The sequence below is a fragment of the Eucyclogobius newberryi genome, unplaced genomic scaffold (genome assembly GCF_026437365.1).
Source record: "Eucyclogobius newberryi isolate DKJ021-1_F unplaced genomic scaffold, fEucNew1.0.hap1 SCAF_7, whole genome shotgun sequence".
NCBI classification, from domain to species: Eukaryota; Metazoa; Chordata; class Actinopteri; order Gobiiformes; family Gobiidae; genus Eucyclogobius; species Eucyclogobius newberryi.
The window spans coordinates 13,456,017-13,476,602 of record NW_027316389.1 but is presented as its reverse complement, the minus strand read 5'-3'; the positions used below and the strand labels follow the sequence as shown (position 1 = coordinate 13,476,602).

Genomic DNA, 20,586 nt, shown 5'->3' with positions numbered 1-20,586 from the left:
ACGCTCGCGCTCTTTCTTTGTTAAAAAACGCGGCGTGGATTCTCACTCGCCGTTTGCTTTTTTTTTTATTTATTTTGCAGCACCGCACAGCCTAATCCAGTTGTTTTTTTTGGCCACAATTAGAGAAACATTTCTGCCATCGCCTCGCAACATTGTGCTTTTTGCGGATTGTTCTTTGATACTTGGAGCCCCCGGCACCGGCACCGGATGATCCCGCTTGAGTAGCCGGTGAAATAACGAGCGCCACTGGCTTGAGCTCCAGAGGATTTGCGTAGATTATCCCCGGACTGCTATTTTCTTCGCCGGGTCACACACTCTCAAGCGAATTTAGAAGCTTTTGATCTGATTTGCCTTTCCCCCCCCCCTCCCCGCCAGCTGCCCTGCGAATCCAGTGAGAGAAGTGTGCGCTCGCGGGTCGCACACTACAGGTCCCGGGGAGGAGTGGTGGGGGGTGCGCGCGCGCGAGCCATGCCGGCCACAGAGGTGTCCCAGGGCAGGACGCGTTTGGCACCACCGCCGTCATCCTGCGAATCCAGTCAAGTGATCCACGCAGCTGTAACTCTGTAGCCGAGTCTCTCTCTCTCTTTCTCCCCCCCCCCCCCCCGGGCGTGTTTACTCTTCCAGTGCGTCCCGGGATGCCAGGGGCGTGACCGGGAGAAGTGTCGTCCCCCCCCCCCACGCGGCTTCAGCAGGACGCACGCACACGGACGCAGAGACACTTTAAAGCGGGCGCGCACCGTAGGATGTTTCAGCCAGGATGTTGCGCTTTCCCGTGAAGAAGATCCGGAAGCAGTTTAAGCTCCTCTTGCTCCTGGTGCTGCTCACCTCGGCCGTGTGGTTCACTTACCTGCACATCAATCAGGGCAAGAATATCAAGCTTCACTTCAATTACGGGAAAGGTATGATTCAGGGGTATTATTGCATGTTTTCATATCACATATCACTGGGATGAGGTGTGAATAAGAGAGAGTTGTAGTTGTTTAATGATTCTTGTTGGAAACTCAGCTCTATTTTAATGCTAAGGAATCTGCTACATTTTTTAGACAAAATAATAGTACTATGCATGTAATCGTAATATTAATAGCATTTATGTTATATGTGGTCTTACAGCAGGTTTTATAAAGCTTAAGATAATTCTAAACCTGTTCATGAAAGTCTAATGTTGCCCTTTTTTACGTGATGATTTTATTTTATTTTAAGCATTGATACTTGCTAAAAGGATTTCTAAACCTAGATAATTACAAACCTGTTCATGAAAGTCTAATGTTGCTCTTTTTTACGTGATGATTTTATTTTATTTTAAGCATTGATACTTGCTAAAAGGATTTCTAAACCTAGATAATTACAAACCTGTTCATGAAAGTCTAATGTTGCTCTTTTTTACGTGATGATTTTATTTTATTTTTAGCGTTGATACTCGCTAAAACGATTTTCTAGTTTAAATACTTCTTTTTATCTTTTTACTTTTTACTATTTCGCATCAGATTTCTGATACTTTTGACAGCTATAATTGTAAACCGAGTTAAAAGTATGACACAGCGTGAGTGTCTGATGTGGTAAGCATAGTTTCCTTTCTCAGGCCTGGCTGGCAGGTTGAAAAGGAGGTTAACATGATTCACATAAAAAAAAAACATCAACACAGTGTTTCTGAAAGGTCGTTTACATGTCTATTAAATGTATAAGAGTAGTGATCTTTGGCCAGAGTTCAGCCATATCATCTGCTGCTGTGTTGCTTCTTACTGTGAAGTCTTCAGTGGATTTTTTTTCACTGAGCACAAAATGAATGGTTGCCCATGAAATGAATTATATTGTGTAATAAGCATGAATTGGAAAAGGGTTGGCCACTGTTGTATTAACCATTACTATTGATATACAAGGATATACAAGGTCTTATGCAGCTGTCAATGTAAGTGATACTCAGGAGATTATGTCCTTGAAGTGTGCAGAGTGTGAGCCTGTACAAACAGGCACACATTCTTGACACCTACATGTTGGGGTCATTTTATTATGTCTGATCTCCACCCGAGCTGCCCCCCAGCTACTGACTAGATTTAGTTATCTTTCCCAAGCATCAGAGTTACATGTAAGACCTACTCTGAATGAAATGCAAAGTACTTTCTTTGACAGACCAAACTGTAATATAATATCTTCATCTACTGCTGACATGTAGTGTTTATTTATTGTCATATTTATTAAGAGTATCAAAGAGTAAATAAGAGATCTTGTGGTAGGGTTTCCTTTTCCTGTCAGTCTCAGCATGATGTTGTCATTCTGCTGATGTAGACAGTGGGTTTCAATATGACTGTTTTCTTAAAAGTCTCACCACTTATTTCCCATAGACAAGGCTCGGGTGGCCGTCCCGTCAGACAGGAAGTGGTTGTGCTGTGCTGGACTGTGTGTCTAATTGACTCGCTATTTAGCAAGCATCTGAGCAGGTCAACTCATTTAACCTCTTATGAATAACATGTCCAATCCTCCACCGAGGCTTTGTAAGTGACATATAGAGCCATTATAGAGAGTGGACCCTTTGATTAATTTTTATTTGCATGGGACTGGCTTTCCTGTGTAAACTTTGCACTACTTTGTTTGAGTATGAACAAAGGTTTGAACATTAATCTGTGTTCAACAAGCACACCTACAAATATAATCTCACCTTTCAGAAGAAAACCAATCCTTTAGTCAACATGTTTATCTGCAGTGCTAGTGTTAGATTCACTAGATTACATTCAGGGATATGACAGAGCTACAAAATGCATTGGCAAAAAGTGCAATAGTGCAATGAATTATTACATAGTCGAGTTATAGCTAGATATAATGTTCACTTGGGTCTTTTGTGTTCATGTAATACAAAAGTTCCGGTATAGCACTGCTCGAATACCTTTGCCTTTACTGGCCACATCTCATTGGACTTTGGCATATTTTTTCTCATTTGTTAACCCCTTATGGCACTGTATTACATTATTCTTTGACATGTTGTTACCAGTTAATTTGAATTTAGATTTGTTATGAGTCGACTCTGTAAGCCCGTCATACTTATATGGAATTGAGCTGTCATTTTCAACATTCAATTACTGAGACTAGAATGGATTCAGTCATGATACATACTGAAAAAAACGCTCACACAAAATAAAATATTCTTACTCCAATATTGATTTTGCTTTCTCGATTTTATAGCCACACGCCACATGTATAAACCATCAAATGTTGGTAGACGGCTATAATTTCTCTACTTTTAAAAAAGGCTTGGAACGGCCATACTAAATTAATAATTGTGCCCTGACCAAATCAACCGTTTAATCAGATTTCTAAGAAGTTGTCAGGTAGTGCTGTGGTGCATATTAGATGAGTGCCACATTTATGTGGCCACCCACATGGACAACAGCCTCTCTGTTTTCTAGAATCAACAGCTCCACTGAGAAGGCAGAGCATACAGGGCCCTATTGATCTGCAATGATTACACATGTAAGCACGTCAAATGCATTCTCAAAACACTCTGCCCATGACCATCAAGGTGGCAGGCCTATCCATATATATATATATATATATATATATATATATATATATATATATATATATATATATATATATATATATATATATATATATATATATATATATATATATATATATATATATATATATATATATATATATATATATATATATATATATATATATATATATATATAGATATATATATATATAGATAGATAGATAGAGATAGATAGATAGATAGATAGATAGATAGATAGATAGATAGAGAGATATGGTGCCATTTCAGATCCGTGTTACTGAGCTAACTTTATTAGCGGAATATTATTTAGATATGAAATGGGCTTTTTCCAGGTTAATTGAAGACACAAAGTCTAGAACAAACTGGTTTGAACATGTTTATTTAGTCTGTTCTTCAAAGGATGCAAATCATAGGTTGTTTCTAAAGAGTCGGTGTGAGGTCTGTCACTAACTCCATCACAAGTCTGCCTTCTCTCGGCTCTTGCTGGGTTTCACACCGATGTTAAAGAATCCTCACTGTCAAGATGCTCTGAATTTTTTCCTTTTGCAAAAATGATATCATGCCCTAGATATATCACTCACTATGAAAGTTTTCCTTGACAAACTGTTTCTGAAATTGTATATTTTAAGAAAGATTAAAATGTGTTCAGTGAATGACCTGAGGCCCCATGTCACATCTTTACATATGGAGGAAGTTGTGTTTTATTTTTCCACTTTTGGTTTGGAAGCCAGCAGCTCCCAATCTCTTTGCTCTGAGCACTTTAGCCCAAGTGTGAAGTCAAGCAGAAGAGGAAGCAGCTGAATGATCCCACTGTCTGTTTATTGGCAAGCTTGCGGCAAAAGGGGGGTGGAGAAAGGCAGGGTAAAAGAGAGACATCCTTCTCACACAACAGGTGGGTTAGGCTGCATTATTACAATCTTAAAAACAAATCAACAAGTTTGACTTACACAAATGTCTTTACTACAGCTGTATTAAGTTGTAATTAACATAGCAAGAGCCGGGCCAATTTCCTCTGTCAAAGGAGGAGTCTCACTGCAGAGATGGTGGGTGTGTCAATTAGACTTGATTAGGTCACTCATTTGGATCAATTAAAGAAATTAAGATAGAAAATGAACGGAAGTAAAGCCAATGAGCCGATCAGGTGGGAGTATCATCTGCAGACAATCAGGATCCTCGCTGTGATGGGATTTGTCAGTTTCCTAGCACCGCAGCTCGGTTCCTGTTTTTACTCCCCACGTCTGCAGAAGTATTTTCTTTCAGTGGTTTTCTATTCAGCACGGGGCTGTATCAGCTCTGGTGTTGCCTTACTGTAAGCGATCCAGACCTTGCAGGATTTCAATCAATCATCAAAGAGAGAGTGTCTCTACGCTCCCTAATGTTCAGAATGAGGCTTCTGTAGTGGTGGTTAATGGAAAAGGTCACCTCTCCTCCAGGCTATGCCTCCTAACAACAAAGATAAAGGAAGGATGGGATCTGAAATACAGGACAAAGCTTTCGACTGCAATGGCAGACAAACCTGTGTGTGTGTTATTTCACCTGCGCACAAACAGACCTGAGGTCATAGACCATCATTTGAACTAAGATTCTTTTAGGTCAGTGTAAATTGCTCTATCCTCCTCATCGTACTATTCTAAAGCGTTGGTGAAAGCGTTACCTTTGGGATTGTGAGAATGTGCTGACTGTTATTTGACTGTCCCTCCGCACATATTTATGAAAATCTCGTAATGCGTGATTTTACTTTTGCATACTTACATGAATATGTAAGTGTGTGGAAGCAGATATGAAGGTTGCTTGGGATTTCAGCTTGCATTTCACAAGTTTTTTTGTTTGAGTGGTAAAAGACTAATATATCCTTTACAATATAAAGAGTGCATGGTCTGCCGACAATGAACTACACTTCACACATTGCAATCCTAAAGCTAAGAATTTGCATAACTTCATTCTTAGAGCTTTTGCTAAGTTGTCTTTGTCGTCACTTTTCATTAGACTTGTTTCTACTTGCTTTTCTTAAGGTCCCAGCGATTACTGATCCCACAGTGGATGTTTCAGCAGCAGAAGAGCAAGGAGGACAGACAACAATGGCAACACTTTGTCATTGTTTTGTTCTGTGTCTCAATCTGCTCTGAGGCCTGATTACCATGTTAGCTGCTTTGTGGAAGAGAACAGCGTCATTCTCCCAGGGCTGTCAGACCAATTTCCCTTTCCTCTATTGTGGCCAGTCTTGAGAGTTTACACACTATTTAGAGCTGAGAATATTTGGACAACTGTGCATATTTGCTTCCAGATATTGCTTGTGTGCTCTGACTGTCAATTTCAGCAGTTGGTTAACCTTTTGACATCTACTCAATTGTATTGTGGCTGACTTAAATTCTTCTCTTCCTTTCGTGTGTTTGGGTGTAGACTGGATGGGTGTGTTTGCCCCTAAAAAAAGATTTGTATTTTTGCTTTCTACGTTCACAACAGGGAGGGGAACAGTTGCTCTGCTTTGTTTGTCGATGCATTAATGTTGATGCATTGAAATTGTGTTGGTATTATCCAGTACAGTAAATATTAGGTTACACAAACTACTAAGTAAAAGAACACTTATACCGTAATCACAAGTCTAAACTAGTATTGTTTACCACTAGAGATTTTTTATACTGTTGAAAATCTCTACCTGTATTTAAATATTTCTAGCACAAATGTAATGTCCTAGCGTTTGTGACCTTCCTTTTAGATTAGGTCTGACTCCACATCACCATCTTAATCTCAAATCTCATCTCTTTTGACTTTGTTTTTGGTACAGTGTCTCGTCCCTTATCTAGCTTTACGGTCCCAGCATCAGCAGTATTGTCCCTTGATTGCATTGGTCTTCATTCGCTTTAGCCAAGAAAGTGTGCGTTGAATTCTTTTTATTTTCTAACACTTAAAAAACAGAAATGTAAACGTTTTTGCAAATTCATCAGAAAAGAAAAACTGAACTATCACATGGTCATACGTATTCAGATCCTTTGCTGTGACACTCATATTTAACTCACATGCTGTCCATTTCTTCTGATCCTCCTTGAGATAGTTATACTCCCTCATTGGAGTTAATTGGACTTGATTAGAAAGCCCACACCTGTCCATATAAGACCTCACTGCTCACAGTGCATGTCAGAGCAAATGAGAATCATCAGGTCGAAGGAACTGTCCAAGGAGCTCAGAGACAGAATTGTGGCAAGGCACAGGCCTGGCCAAGGTTACAAAAGAATGTCTGCAGCACTCAAGGTTCCTAAGAGCACAGTGACCTCCATAATCCTTAAATGGAAGATGTTTGGGACGACCACAACTCTTCCTAGACCCAGCCAAACTGCGCAATTGTGGGAGAAAAGCCATGGTGGGATAGGCATAGATGAACCCAAAGATCAGTGTGGCTGAGCTCCAGAGATGTATTAAGTCAACTATCACTGCAGCCTTCCACCAGTCAGGGCTTTATGGCAGAGTGGCCCGACGCAAGTCTCTCCTCAGGGCAAGACATGTGAAAGCCTGCATAGAGTGTGCCAAAAACACATGAAGGCCTCCCAGACTATGAGAAATAAGATTCTCTGGTCTTATGAGACCAAGATTTAACTTTTTGGTCTTAATTCTAAGCGTTATGTGTGGAGAAATCAACTGCCCGATACAATTCCAACAGTGAAACATGGTGGTGGCAGCATGTGGGGATGTTTTTCAGCTGCAGGGACAGAACGATTAATTACAATTGAAGGAAAGATGAATGTGGCCAAGTACAGAACATTCCTTGAAGAAAACCTCTTCCAGAAGATTCACCTTCCAACAAGACAATGATCCTAAGCACACAGCTAAAATAAGGACACACTCCGTAGCATAATTTCTGCACTACATATGTAAATTCAACTGAACATTTGTATACATAGTAAGACTATTTCTATTTTATATCCTCTAGCACATTTTCATTGTTTTTCTTTTTGACTTATATAGGCTGTTTTATCATTGTTCATTGTTTTATGTTTCACCAAAGCAAGTTTCTATGTTTGTGAATTTTGTTCATTGACAATGGCAATAAACCTTTTCTGATTCTGAATATGTGGAAGTTGCATACATAACAGACAATGTACTTTTTGTAAAAGTGTTATGATTTTATTTATGGTTTCTTTTTGAGATTTTGAGTTCTTGAATTGTGATTAGCCGGCTCTCACCAGTTCTAATTAGGATGTTAAACTTAAACACTCTGCTCTAACTTTCGTTCTAATGCTGTTTCCCAACCTCTGCACTTTTTAATGAGATAGCATCACACTTAATCACTGGGACAACAAAGCACGCCTCTATCTTACTTAAGTTCCACGACTTAAAGCACCACATTAATTAGACTTCAAATCACCCTTTAAATCTGCATACCCTACAAATTATTTTAGGGTGCCTAAAAGGCAAAATTTAATTTAGCTAAAAGTTCTGTTCATTAGATTTAAACATTGTTAGATTCTTTTTCATTGTGCCTGTGCTGTCATTTCTGCTACATTTTCTTCCGAAGCCTCATCAGTGTGAATAGTCCGTGCATTATGATTATACAAAGAAGACCCTCTCTCTTTTATTACGATATCTCATTCACATCTTTGCTTAGTTTGTTTCAGCAAACCGATTATGTTTTCTCTTGTGCTAATTCTTTGAATCAGATCTGCTTTGGCACATGTAGTTAGTGTTTTTTTCCTGATAGTGCTTAGAATAACAAGCATGCTCAATAACACTGTTAGTATTCACAATCAGGTTTTTTTTGGCACGTGCACATCTTTAGAACAGCTTTTCCAGAAGCAAAACAGGATTGACCACCTCTGCACAATCAGTGCCCTCTCATCCCAAAGTGTTATAGCCAGGCTCTTTCTTTCACCTTTGTGATTGATACATAGTTACATTTAGATGTAGTCTGCACTATACTACTGCAATATACGTGGTACTGATGCAGCTCTGATATCATGATCAGAATATCCCCCATAGCACACAGCACTGGGAAACAATTTAAATAGTCTAGTCTATTTACCAGAAGTAATAGATAGACTTGCCAATAAGAATGAAGAAGAAAGAGATTTCGACTTGATTTTGCAGATCTTTTCATTAGGTTAGTGTTAGATGGACTGTGCCTCATCTATACGGATCTGAACAGAGATGTGAAATCAATTATAGAAACAACATTGCTTATGCATAGTACACTTTTGCTTTTGCGTTTTAGTGGCACAAAGTGTTTTTGTACCTTTGCGCACCCTCCTATCCCACCATGCTCCCATCTGTTCAGTGACAATACTTCCGGTACTGTTGAAAGCAGCACCTGCGTTCTTCCCCAGGCGCCAGCCTCAATGGACCTGATATCATCCCTGCTGGTTGTAACACACACCACACTCCCCTTTTTCATACAAAAGTAGGGATGCCTATTTGGGCACGGAAAATTCATTACATTTGGTGTTGCGGTAGCCTGCACCTGTGAAGCATATGCACTAAAATTATAGAGACTCACACATTTGTGGGATGAAATTGCATTGCTTTGGTGCGCAACATTTTGTTCGGAACCTAGCTGTGTAAGGTTTCAATTTCCACTGGAAGATGCCAGCCGCAACCAAAATGTATGGTACTAAATAGCGGAGCAAATAAAAGTTCACCTGGGTTAATTCCCCCCAGAAGAATAAGTGTAATGTGTCTTAATGTGGCATGCATGGTTGTAAAGCTAAAGTCCCCCAGGATCATGATGCACATTGCACTTGTTTTATAACCCTGTTTCCTCACCTGTCAGGAGCAAGTAGTGTGCGTGAACAAGACTGCACGGAGACCCATCAGTTGGGGCATACCATAGTATTTTCTTCTGAATTAACATTTTTCTGCTACATTTTCTTGTCAGTTTGCTGATTCACCCTGCTGCTTGTGTGAGTCGACCCTGTTTGACGTCTTATCCCAGCGGACATGGACTTGCACAACATTTAAGTCAGAAGATAACTTTCAAAAATATGCTTAATCACTTTGTATTAATATCTCTGTGAAAGGGTTTTGCCGACTCTGGTGCACGACAGCACCGTTTTGTTTTGAGCGAGCATCTCCTGGCCTCAACATCTCATGATCCTGTTTGTTCAGATGAGCCTGCAGCTTCTGTATTGAGGTCAATGCTGAGCAAGAACCTCCCTCCACTGAGAACGAAATGTCCTACCGACCCATAATGTAAAATAAAAACGCCATGATCAGATGACTGTTCATTCGCTGTTCTTATCAGCCAATTCCAAACCAAATACAATTTGGCCGACACAGTTTGGCAAGAGATTAAGCAGTTGCAAAACAGATTAAACTTAATTGTGTAGTAGCCAACTTCTTTGCATCAGATTACAAGTTCTGCTCATTTTTTTCTTTGGAGATTTCTGTTGCTGTACTGAATTAGTGACTTTGAAATTTGGCAACTCAATTTCACTTTTATGTTGGATAATTTTGGAAAGATTAATTCTGTGTGATCATGAGATGCAACTTGCTGCTTGTGTGGATGATGGCGTTAGAAATCAAAGCGAAAGCATCTAAAGGGCATTTTAGTAATTTACCCGCATTAGCATTGAGCTGTGTCACGCACAAGTCGACTTTTATCCACGCAGTGCTCGTACTAATACCTTGTGAACTGACGTTGAATGTGGCTGCAGTTACTTGTTGTGACTTGACAAAAATATTACCAGAGTGATGTCAATGCCCAATGCTTTAAGGCAAAAAGAAGTGCTAGTACTACTGTCATTTTCTGAGTTTGGCTTCTGATATTGGCAAACTTATTGTAATGGAAAAATGTCATGTCACTCTATGTTTTTATTGTCTACAGATGTGCCAGTCATGCCTTGGGACATGGCTCAGGGGTCAGGTCACCTCCAAATGAGATAGCTTGAATCTTTAGACCTTGATGGTTGTTCTTTCTTTTTCGGAGCTGATTTGATTATGATAATGTGCAGTTTATGTCACTGCCTTTAAAGGGATATGTATTGTCATTGTTCTGAAGGATGAGGGACAGATACCTTTTTGTCAGGCACAGTGATATTTACTGTGCACGAGTAAATAAAGACCCACCGTTTGAGAAAGACAAACTCTGTTATATGTCTTTTGGTAATTGATTGCAGAAATTCCACAACAGTATATACAATTGAAGGTCTAAATAATGATCTATCATCTGATGTTACTTTATATATTAATTATATAATGTGATCTCATTCTTGGGCCTAACCAATATAAAAGTTGATGTGTAATGGCACAGTAATCCATAGGCGTATTGTTCTCTCTTACTGCGCATTTTACTCTCTTTTTTTACATATAAAATACAATAAAGTTAACTTTTAAATATGTCTGTATGTGTCAATCCAATCCAACGCCTTGCCTATTTAATTTTCCAAAATACTACAATATATTCAACTTTTCCAGTTCTCTGGAGCTTCTGTCACAATACGAGGCCCTGTGAATCCTCCTTCTCATAATCCAATTTCATAATTCACTATTCCCCGCTCCTATTTGCTTGCCAGGCTGAGAAGCTCTGCAGCTCTGAGGGATATGTGCACTGACACATGTCCTGTCAGACAGAAGGAGCAGAAGGGTTAGAGGTTCTTTACAGAGTCCTGCTTGGAATTTAAATATGCTCCTGTTTGTTTTGTCTAGTTTAACTGGTGCCACTATGGCAGTAGCAGGTTACCAACTTGAGGTACTTTTCCATACCTGGTGTTTTTCTCTTTCTTGTTATGCGCAGTGTAATTGATGTGGCTATTACTTTATTATTTCTAACAATCAAGCATAGTTTTATGCTTCCCCATCAGTCCCATGCAACAAAATGCACAATATTCCGACAAATCCCTAAACAGCATTAACTTCTTTTGTACATAAAGTTCAATTGTTCATTTAGACTTATGCTTTTAACATGCACCAGTGATTACTGGTTCACTATTGCCCTTTGACCTTTGAGAGGGGGACTTCTGTTGAATGGGACCCACAAAGATATAGAAGATATTCTAAATATAGTACTCCACACAAACCTTCTGAGATGTTTGTATTCATGCCCTATTTTTTGCTTTCAAGATATTTGCTCTCAGCTTGCAACAATTCACTTGTCTATTGGGATGTAGGATGTAATTCCTGGTCAATGCACCACTGCCTCTCAAATTGCCATAGTAAATATGTGTGAGTGCATTTGTGTACTTAGCCGGGCACTCTCTCTCTTCAGGCCGGCTGATCCCTCACTAAAGTCTTCCATGGCTTTAGCTCATTCCTTGGCTCTGAACTCCAATGTCTTGGCGCCCATTCATGGGTACACAAGCATGATATTCAATCACACAAAGAAAGAAAGCACTGATTTCCCTCCTGGCTCTGCCCTGTGTGGCCCCTCGCACTGGGTGGCACACAGTCACAGCATGGCCGCAGGAAGGAAATAGTGGATATACGAGGGACAGTAGAGCGCCGCTATCAAGCTATTCTCGCTCATGTGCTACTCTCTCTAAAATGGTAATTATATTATTTCTGTTTCACATCACACTGGCAGCTCAATATTCAATCCCAGGAAGAACTCATTTGTGCTCTGACTCATTGACTACTGCACAGCAGGCCCTTCTTGTGTGACGCTTTGATGCTGAGGTTAGGGCAATGCAGCAATGGCTCGTGTGCAGTATTTGGAAAAATCCACGTGGAATATATATATATATATATATATATATATATATATATATATACAGGAAGTATGATCACATTAGTCCTGTTCTCAGGTCTCTGCACTGGCTCCCTGTGGCTCAGAGAATAGACTTTAAAGCAGCTCTGCTTGTGTACAAGTCTCTCCATGGCCTAGCACCAAAGTACATCTTGGATATGTTAGTGCCATATGAACCATCTCGGACTCTGAGGACCTCAGGGACCGGCCTCCTGCTGGTGCCAGAGTCAGGACTAAACATGGGGAATCTGCGTTTCAGTTTTATGCAGCTAAAATCTGGAACAGTCTTCCTGAAGATGTGACACAGGCTTCTACTCTGACAATGTTCAAATCTAAGCTAAAAACAGTTTTGTTTAGCTGCGCATATGACTGAAAGGATTTTTTCTTTGCACTCTTCTCTTTTGTTTGTGATTTTATTAGTTTAGAAAATCAGTTGGATTGATAATTTTTAATTTAGTTAATTTTATTGTATTTCTGTAATTTCTTTGTGATTTGAATGCATTTTTCCTGCTGTGTGAAGCACTTTGAATTGCCTTGTTTATGAAATGTGCTCTACAAATAAACTTGCCTTGCCTTGCCTTGTGGGACCCTCGTAACTTCTCTCAGTGGGTTGATTTGTTACGTCAGTCATCAGATGAACGAGCTGACTGTTTCGTTTATGCTATTTGTGAATCATTGGACTTTTGTTTTTAACATTTTATACATTTTCTATTCTTCTATCTCTTTGCAAATCAATGTCTTTGAGATAAACCACAAATATCACAAAAATTCAACAGATTAATAACTTTTTTATTCTTCATTTGATCAAAAATCACTAAACTTATTATTGATGACTAGTTCTTGAGTTAACTAAAATCTGAACTTGTATCAGCAATTATGAATAATCAGCAATTACTCAGTCCCTATAGGATAAGATGCTGAGATTTGTGCTGACATAACAATGTGTGGACACTTTTAGTTTGATGCCAAATCAATCACTTAACCCTGGGCTTGAATGGCTGGTGCCTCTGGACTATTGTAATCCTCCATCGTGAAACTGAAGCATTGGAGCTTTGCCTCATGTGCAGACCAGGACCACTGACTTCTAGTGTCAAATTATAACTTTTCTACTTTCTTCTACCTTTAGCTCATATACAACCTAACAAAGAGGCTGTCGGGAGCTGATGTCTGCTCCCCGAAGCCTTTTTGAACAAGATCCACTGCCTCTGATCCAGTCCCACATTTTCCTTTCATGAAGCTCTCTGAAGTCAGACCTGATCTAAATCCCTTGTTTGAAAGTTCTCTATATTACTTGCATTTTAAACTGGGCAGAATGGATTGGTTTACAATTTTTTCTTTCGACAACTTTCTATAATTTGAAGCGAATCGATCTTTTAATCCCTGACCATTGTGTTACTTCCATGGAGCTAATCTTTCAGTAGTTCTATAAAAAAAAGCAATTTAACTCCAAATTGGGAAAAAAAATTAAACAATTTAATAGAAATGGAATCATGCATTTGATTTATATACCACATTTTTGTATACTCCGATGCTTTACATTGCATTATTCATTCACTTGGTGGCAAACTACTGTTGTAGCCACAGCTGACCTGGAGCAGACTGATGGAAACGAGGCTGCCAATCTGCCACATCTGCCCCTCAGATCTCAACCAATCATTCACACCAGATTCATATTAGGCAACATGGTGTGGCCCCTGGTGTTATAGCAGTCTCTCATCCAAGTACTAACCAAGCCCCGTCCTGCTTAGCTTCCAAGAAATGACAAGATGAAGTATTGACAAGGTGGTACTTTCTCCTTACTCTATATTTGATCGTGACTCACTGGTGCCAAACACACAACTGGTCTGACAATTTCACATGTTGTTGCTTGACAGCGAATCTCATACATGTTTGAGTTTGGTTTGGAATTGGAATGGAAATCAATTTGGACAAAATGTTACATGTTCATTTGATTGATCGCATCATTACATACAACTCTGTCGATGCTAGTCAATAAATGTAGAGACAAAAAAAAGAATACATTATTGACCCCAGCTATACTTTTCTCCCACTCAAACACTTTATATTGTATAATTGTAAATCACCTACTGTTTCTAGATATTGCTTTTCCATACTGCTGACCCATTTGTTTGCTCCCAGCCGCACTTATGGATATTGCTTGTGCTCTTTATTTGCACACAATAGTTTGACTGGCATTGTGAGTGTTATAAACTGGATTAGATGTAACCTCCAATTGCTCTCGGAAAAGCGCCTTGTGCGTTTTTGTAAATAGACACAACTGTCCTGCGATTATCTGTCTGTGAGCCTGCCAACCAGCATGATATCTTTATTTTAGCCCTAATAAATATATTCATCTATTTCATTTATTTCATTTATTTCATTTATTTCATATAGAATAAGCAAATGGCTACTTTACTACGACATTCTGGCTGATTTACACTTTAACTAGCCTGAATGTAACATGAAGCTGAGGAAGCAAAGAATGACAGAAGGCTTCTGTTCAGTGTTTGTTTGACCAGATGGCCGTGGTTTGATGTTGGATTTACATCTCGTCTTTCCACTTAATCTCTAATTTCAGATGCCCCAACGCACATTGCAGTTTTTATTCTTTTCAGCAGGATGAGGAAATGCAGAGGGGATCAGAGTATGAGTGCAGCCATAGTTTGTGTGTAATTGGTTGTTTTAGGTGATAATAATAATATGATAATAATTCTGATTGTTTAAATGCATCTTATCTGAAAAGTATTCCTCCCATCTTCTCTACATTTGACCTAAAAATCACATTTGACCTGATTTGTGTCAAACAGCACCATCATTTATCTGTACGGAGCCATTAACAGTCTATGCATTTGCTGATCGTGTGACGTCACATAAAATGCAACGACAATTTTCTTTACTTTTCTTTATCTTTACGCTAAAATAATACAAGAAATACTGAACTCAGTAATAGTGTTCTGCTTTTGCCGGCCAGACAAAATATAGTCTTTGAAAGTATGGTTTAGAGCTACTACCCACCACTTAGACGTTTATCCTCCCGAGTCATTTTTACCCTTTGATATTGTTTTTGTGTGTGACGTAAAGCAGTATTTCAGGGTTTTTAAGTTTTGCTGTGTATAGATTTTCCCGGCGTGCATTGGCTGGATTTGTTTAGTCTTGTATACAATCCTTTAGCCAAGCAATGCTAGTTTTGTAGGAACTTAAGTCAAGTGAACAGGTCATGAGACTTCTTTTTGTCAAGTAACAATGAACTGTTGTGATCCTCGGTTCTTTTTTTGAGACAATCCCAAACCACTCAAAGAAGAGAACTTATGAAAGGCCACAGAAGGTGAAAGTATTTACATTTAAACCGCTTAGCCCTTGAAAACCTGCATGGACCTGCTATGGACTTCTGAAATGCTACAGACTTTTTACACCAAACCTGGCAGAAAACCTTCCAGAGGCGCTGCTTTGGCCCGTCTCATTACCAAACCAAATCAACACAGTAAGAGTGAAGTCTTCCAGAGTCTCCAGTGTTGACCTGGCGCCCCCTGGACGCTGGCTGTGATGCCCGGACGGCTGGACATAGAGGAGTTGTTTGTCCTTAGTGCTGTTTCTCCCCTCAAACTGCCCTGACACACAATCTGCTGACTCCACTTGACAAATCCTCCTGCTAAGCTGCGCTGACCTTTGACTGAGACACAAAGGCGACTGAGAAGTGCAGTGAAAATGTTTCCAGAGTTGAACTTTTTGGGATCAGTAAAGTATCTGTCTCTTACCTATTGTGATAGTGACTCAAATATCTCCCATTGTGTCTTGGCATAAATGTTTTTCTAAATCTACATTGTAATGAATTGGATCCAATAAATCGGATTGTACTTATTGTGACAGAGGCAAATTCCAAAATTATTTAATACAACTATCTTTTTTTATGTTGACTGTGTGTGTTTATTGTTGCATGATTGCGATTTTCAGGCCCACAGCACCCGTGATGTTTGTACTCTCCCACAGTCCTCTTTGCACGGATGACTACAAATTGGACCAAATTCCTTACGGGTACAAATCAGTGTGGTGAAGACAATTTCACCCTTTCCTTTTATTTCTTCTGAATTAATGTTATGCCTATTAATGCCTATTCGGATCCAAATCTGTGTTTGTCATGTCTGCGTTAGTCTGCAGTGATATGTTTTGGCTTGAGTATGAGTAAGACTTCCCCAAGAGTTGAGTCCGTGGTCAATTTAGGTATTTTTACGACTCATTGACGTTTATGTTTGTCACTGCTCATGGTGTTGTTCCTCTTGGCAAATAGTCGACTCTCCAAATGCTCAGTCCTTCCCTCTTCCTCAGTCAAATCCATGACCTTCCATTTTTAATGCTGAAAAGGGTTGAATAGACTAAAAACTATTATCTCAGCTTTTTTTTGCATCCCCCTAGCATGTCTTTTAAAGTTCCTCGGTCTTGTTCCTCCCTCCGTTCGTGCCCAATCTCTGACTCACACCTTTGCTGTCCAGTTCTCATATGCCACTCCACTTGCACATCCTTTTTCTACTCTTCTTTCCAATTTCCCCTGCTCAAATGAGATGTTGAGTACAGAGGCGGGTTTGTACATTCCTTATCGTGGTTTGCCGTCCAAGTATTAGGGCCCCGAAATGGCGCTGTAATGAAACAGCAGAACCCTTGGGCAAACATACAGCCACCAGGTTGCAAGGTGATGCCTGTCCATGTACAGCCCATAGAGCCACTGATTAAGGTCACTCTCCTCCTCATCCTATTGCTTCTGCTGACGCGCACACTTATTAGCTTTTTCCAATCACCTTCAACTGTCTGCCACTGCCCTCACGCGCTGTCTCCACCTCCTGCAGACTTGGCACATTTAACTATACATAAGTGATTTGGTAAAGCGTTTGGCCCACTTTGCGGTCTCACAAGGTCCCACTAACTCTGCATGTTCCACCTGTGCCTCTGTTCCTCATAGACACGACATATATACAATGCAACTGCAGCAAAGATAACTTATTCTGCACGACTTTGTTCCTGAATGCTACAAAAATGACAAGAATTGAATTTACGGTACTTTTGTTTTGCTATTTATTTGAGTCACCTTTCAAAATGTCAGATAGATTTGATAGTTATTTGATTTTTTTGACGTAAAATCGGCACATGACTCTTTGGCCAGGTTAATATGTAGCCCGAGGCAACAGCTTTCCACTCTTATTCTCATCCCAGGTCGCTGTTGAACTGGATACGATTCTTACTGGTTCAACAAAAGAGGAAGACAATCTGTCTGTAGTTGAACATTACCGTATACAGTTCCACAAGTATTTGGCTGATTGGTAATGAATGACTGTTTTGTGACTAACGTTCACGTGGGTGAGTCTGACTGCATATGGCACAGGCGACCTCTGGAAATTTCATAAAGGAAGTTTCCTGGCACTGATTATATTGTACGCTAGGTTATGTCCCCATAAAGCTTTGCATTGTGGCTTTTGTATCCTTTGAATAATTTACTTTTGTATTATCGGTTGATGTATTCATCCATTGTTTCAAATGGCAAATAGAAAGTAGGACACTTTTTTAATCCCTATTCTGTCAATCACTGAGTCTCAAAGTATTACTCTGGCCTTTCACCTACTGATACATTTGACTGTGGAGTGAACGAGTTCAAATATGGAAAAAAGGGTTTATTATAGATGCATTGCAGTTAAGACAATTCAAGCACAAAATAATCAGTCCAGTTAAGATGTATATTGTCATAAACCTAAACCAAACCAAACCAAACCTTAAGTTGTGTTGGACGCAATACTCTATAATTAATATTACCGGTACTTTTCTACGCTATACACTATATACTACATTTACAGGCATTATGTCTTACATTTGTAGATGTAATTTGTAGAATTGTGTGACACAGCTGTTATGCGACCGGTCTTGCGGGCACCCGAGGGTAGAAAACAGAACAGCAATTAATAATTTACATGCAGAAAAGTTAAAGCAGTCACAAGAAACAAAAACATAGCAGTAACTTGCACTTGTGTACAGTCCGTGGTATCAGTGCTGGCCACTACTTTGCCCATTGTAAATCCAAAAAACCAAGCATATTTTGATTTCAGTTCAGAATGTGCATTGTTTTCCTCAAAAGGCCAGCAATGAATACCCATGACTGTACAATGCATGGTAAACAATAGAAGAAAGAAAGGGTTATCTGTACCGCTCGGTGGATAGCACACATGCTCTCCATGTGAGCAACCCTCAGCCTCGTAAGACTGTTAGCTGTAATGTCCTTTCCCCCGTCTCATCCCTCATTTCATGCTATTCTGTCCTGTCTATGTATGCGATTGTGCGGGTTATTTTGGTAACAAATGTTCTGTCTCCAAAAGAATAGACAGGAGTTTAGATGGTGACCCGATTCCAGTCTAACACCGCAGCTCAAAGATGATCCCTGGAGGCCACTGGGTCATTTTGAAAAGTGCAGTGCCAGTGCAGTGTGTAGAGTTTTTCATCGGACCTGGCCTCAACCGGGCCACTGACTCCACGACGAGAAGGGAATTCATCTCTGCTCTCTGATATGACAAGGCTATTATTGTTTCTGTCCTCCTATTCCTCACCCGCCTTTCCTTCCCTGTCTTCTGTGCATGTACTACATCCCATCCGCACCCCTCCACGGCTCCTCCTGATTTATTCTTGTTTAGTCTTTGATCTTTTATTGTTATGTTATTACCCGTCATGAACAATAATCCTTTTCCCCATTTAGTCTGTTCCTCTTTTCCCCTTGTGCTTCTTCCTCACACAATGTGGTCTCTAGTTCAGTTTTCTTCCACGATGACCGTATCAGGGGTTGATAGAACACTGGGCTTTTAACTTGGAGCAAAATCATCAAAAGTGTAAAATGTATGACATTGTAAAGAATAACTATAGAAACACATCAGTTGCGCATCAGACAAGAACAGAATATTAAGATGAGTAAAGTTTGAAGTAGACAAGTGTCCAAGGGTATTTAGAGGTCAACTTTGTGTGATGTATTTTTGTGAAGGTGTAACGCAGTGCTTGAGTTTTATTCTTCTGGGTGCCTCAGTCAAAAACTAGATATTTTTTATTATTGCATAATGTCTGCTTATTCTACCCACTGTGGGAGTCTGAGCTTGTCCTTGCCTCTCAAGTGGATCTTGTCCTGGTTTTTGGATTCAGGCCTAGTGCAGACATTTCCGTCTCGTCTCTCTTTGTCTCCATTGCAGCAGCTCAGCTGTCATGAGTGCACAAGATGGATGAATTATCACATAAAGGTCTCCTCCAGCGATCTCATCTCATTTAGATTCTTTCTTTGCTTTCTTGCTCACGGCCTGACAGGGGGTTTGCAAGGCCTCTGTTTCTTTGTTTACAAATGTATGCCAATGAGTTAGGGGCTGAAAATGTGGAACCCCTTTACGCTGACTCTAATTCTGTTCCTAAAAACATGTCAGTCACAATAGTTGTTCCTCCTTATCTACTCCTGAGGGCCAACTGGAGGATTGCTTCTAATGCTTTGTGTATGTCTGCTCTGTAAATCTGTACGTAGGACTCCAGATGCATCACTGCAGGCTGAAAGGCAATATTTACAGCACTTGATTTACACCCCTGCAAGTGGATCTGTGGATTCACAAGAGCGCTCAGGAAGTCCATTCACTTGGCCTGTCATTTGTCTCTTTTTGATTGGCGGCTGGAGCTCTCCTGTCTGTCTCCATTTGATATGTTCTGTCACTAAATATGATGGATACATTTTGCACTGGTGTATCTATGGCAACACAGTATGAGGCCAAGGAAAACCTCTCCTTGGAGAATGTAGTCACCGAGCCTTTTAGCGCAGAGCAGTTGCTGGATAATGTTTTTGAAAACACACCCATTTAGAGGGGCAGAAATGTATGCCAGACACAACCCGTTTTTAATTTCAGGCTTGCTAGAGACCTGTGACCTGTGACCTTTGGACGTCAGACCTCGAACCTTTAGTGATGTTTTTTTCCCACGTTTCTGTGTCAAGTTGGAAAAACTATGTACATGGTAACACTTTAATAACTACACTTTTATTAGCCTTAATAAACCTTGAGTGAAGGCTTAATTAATAATGTACACATGTTATTAAAAACGATTCAAGCTTAGTCACCAGTTCATTTATATACCAACTCCTAATCCCTAATTAAGTATTAAGGCGTGTTAAGGTTATAAAGTGGTACCATGTCCAGTTTATGTACAGTAATAACGCATTCTAAGTCAGTGATATTAATTTATTAACCCAGACATTATTGTTGTATTTATCAATCATTTCGTTGTTTGAGAGTCAATTTTGGCTTTTATAGTCCTTTGATAAGTGTAGATGTTTGTGACGTTAACATGAAAGGACGTGAGAGAATTATTGCAGACTCCAACCATGTGCTGGAGCAGGTTCAGTGATAACAAA

General features: G+C 39.8%; 1 protein-coding gene across 1 annotated transcript in view; it reads left to right on the top strand.

The window, feature by feature from the left end:
- The first annotated feature begins 698 nt into the window (after positions 1-698).
- b4galnt4a (beta-1,4-N-acetyl-galactosaminyl transferase 4a) overlaps positions 699-20,586 on the top strand; it is a 149,388-nt gene continuing 129,500 nt past the window's right edge. Inside the window, exon 1 of the mRNA XM_072436028.1 lies at positions 699-899. Within this exon, the coding sequence (XP_072292129.1) occupies positions 758-899 (142 nt within the window). The 5' untranslated portion in view covers positions 699-757. The remainder of the gene's footprint in view (positions 900-20,586) is intronic.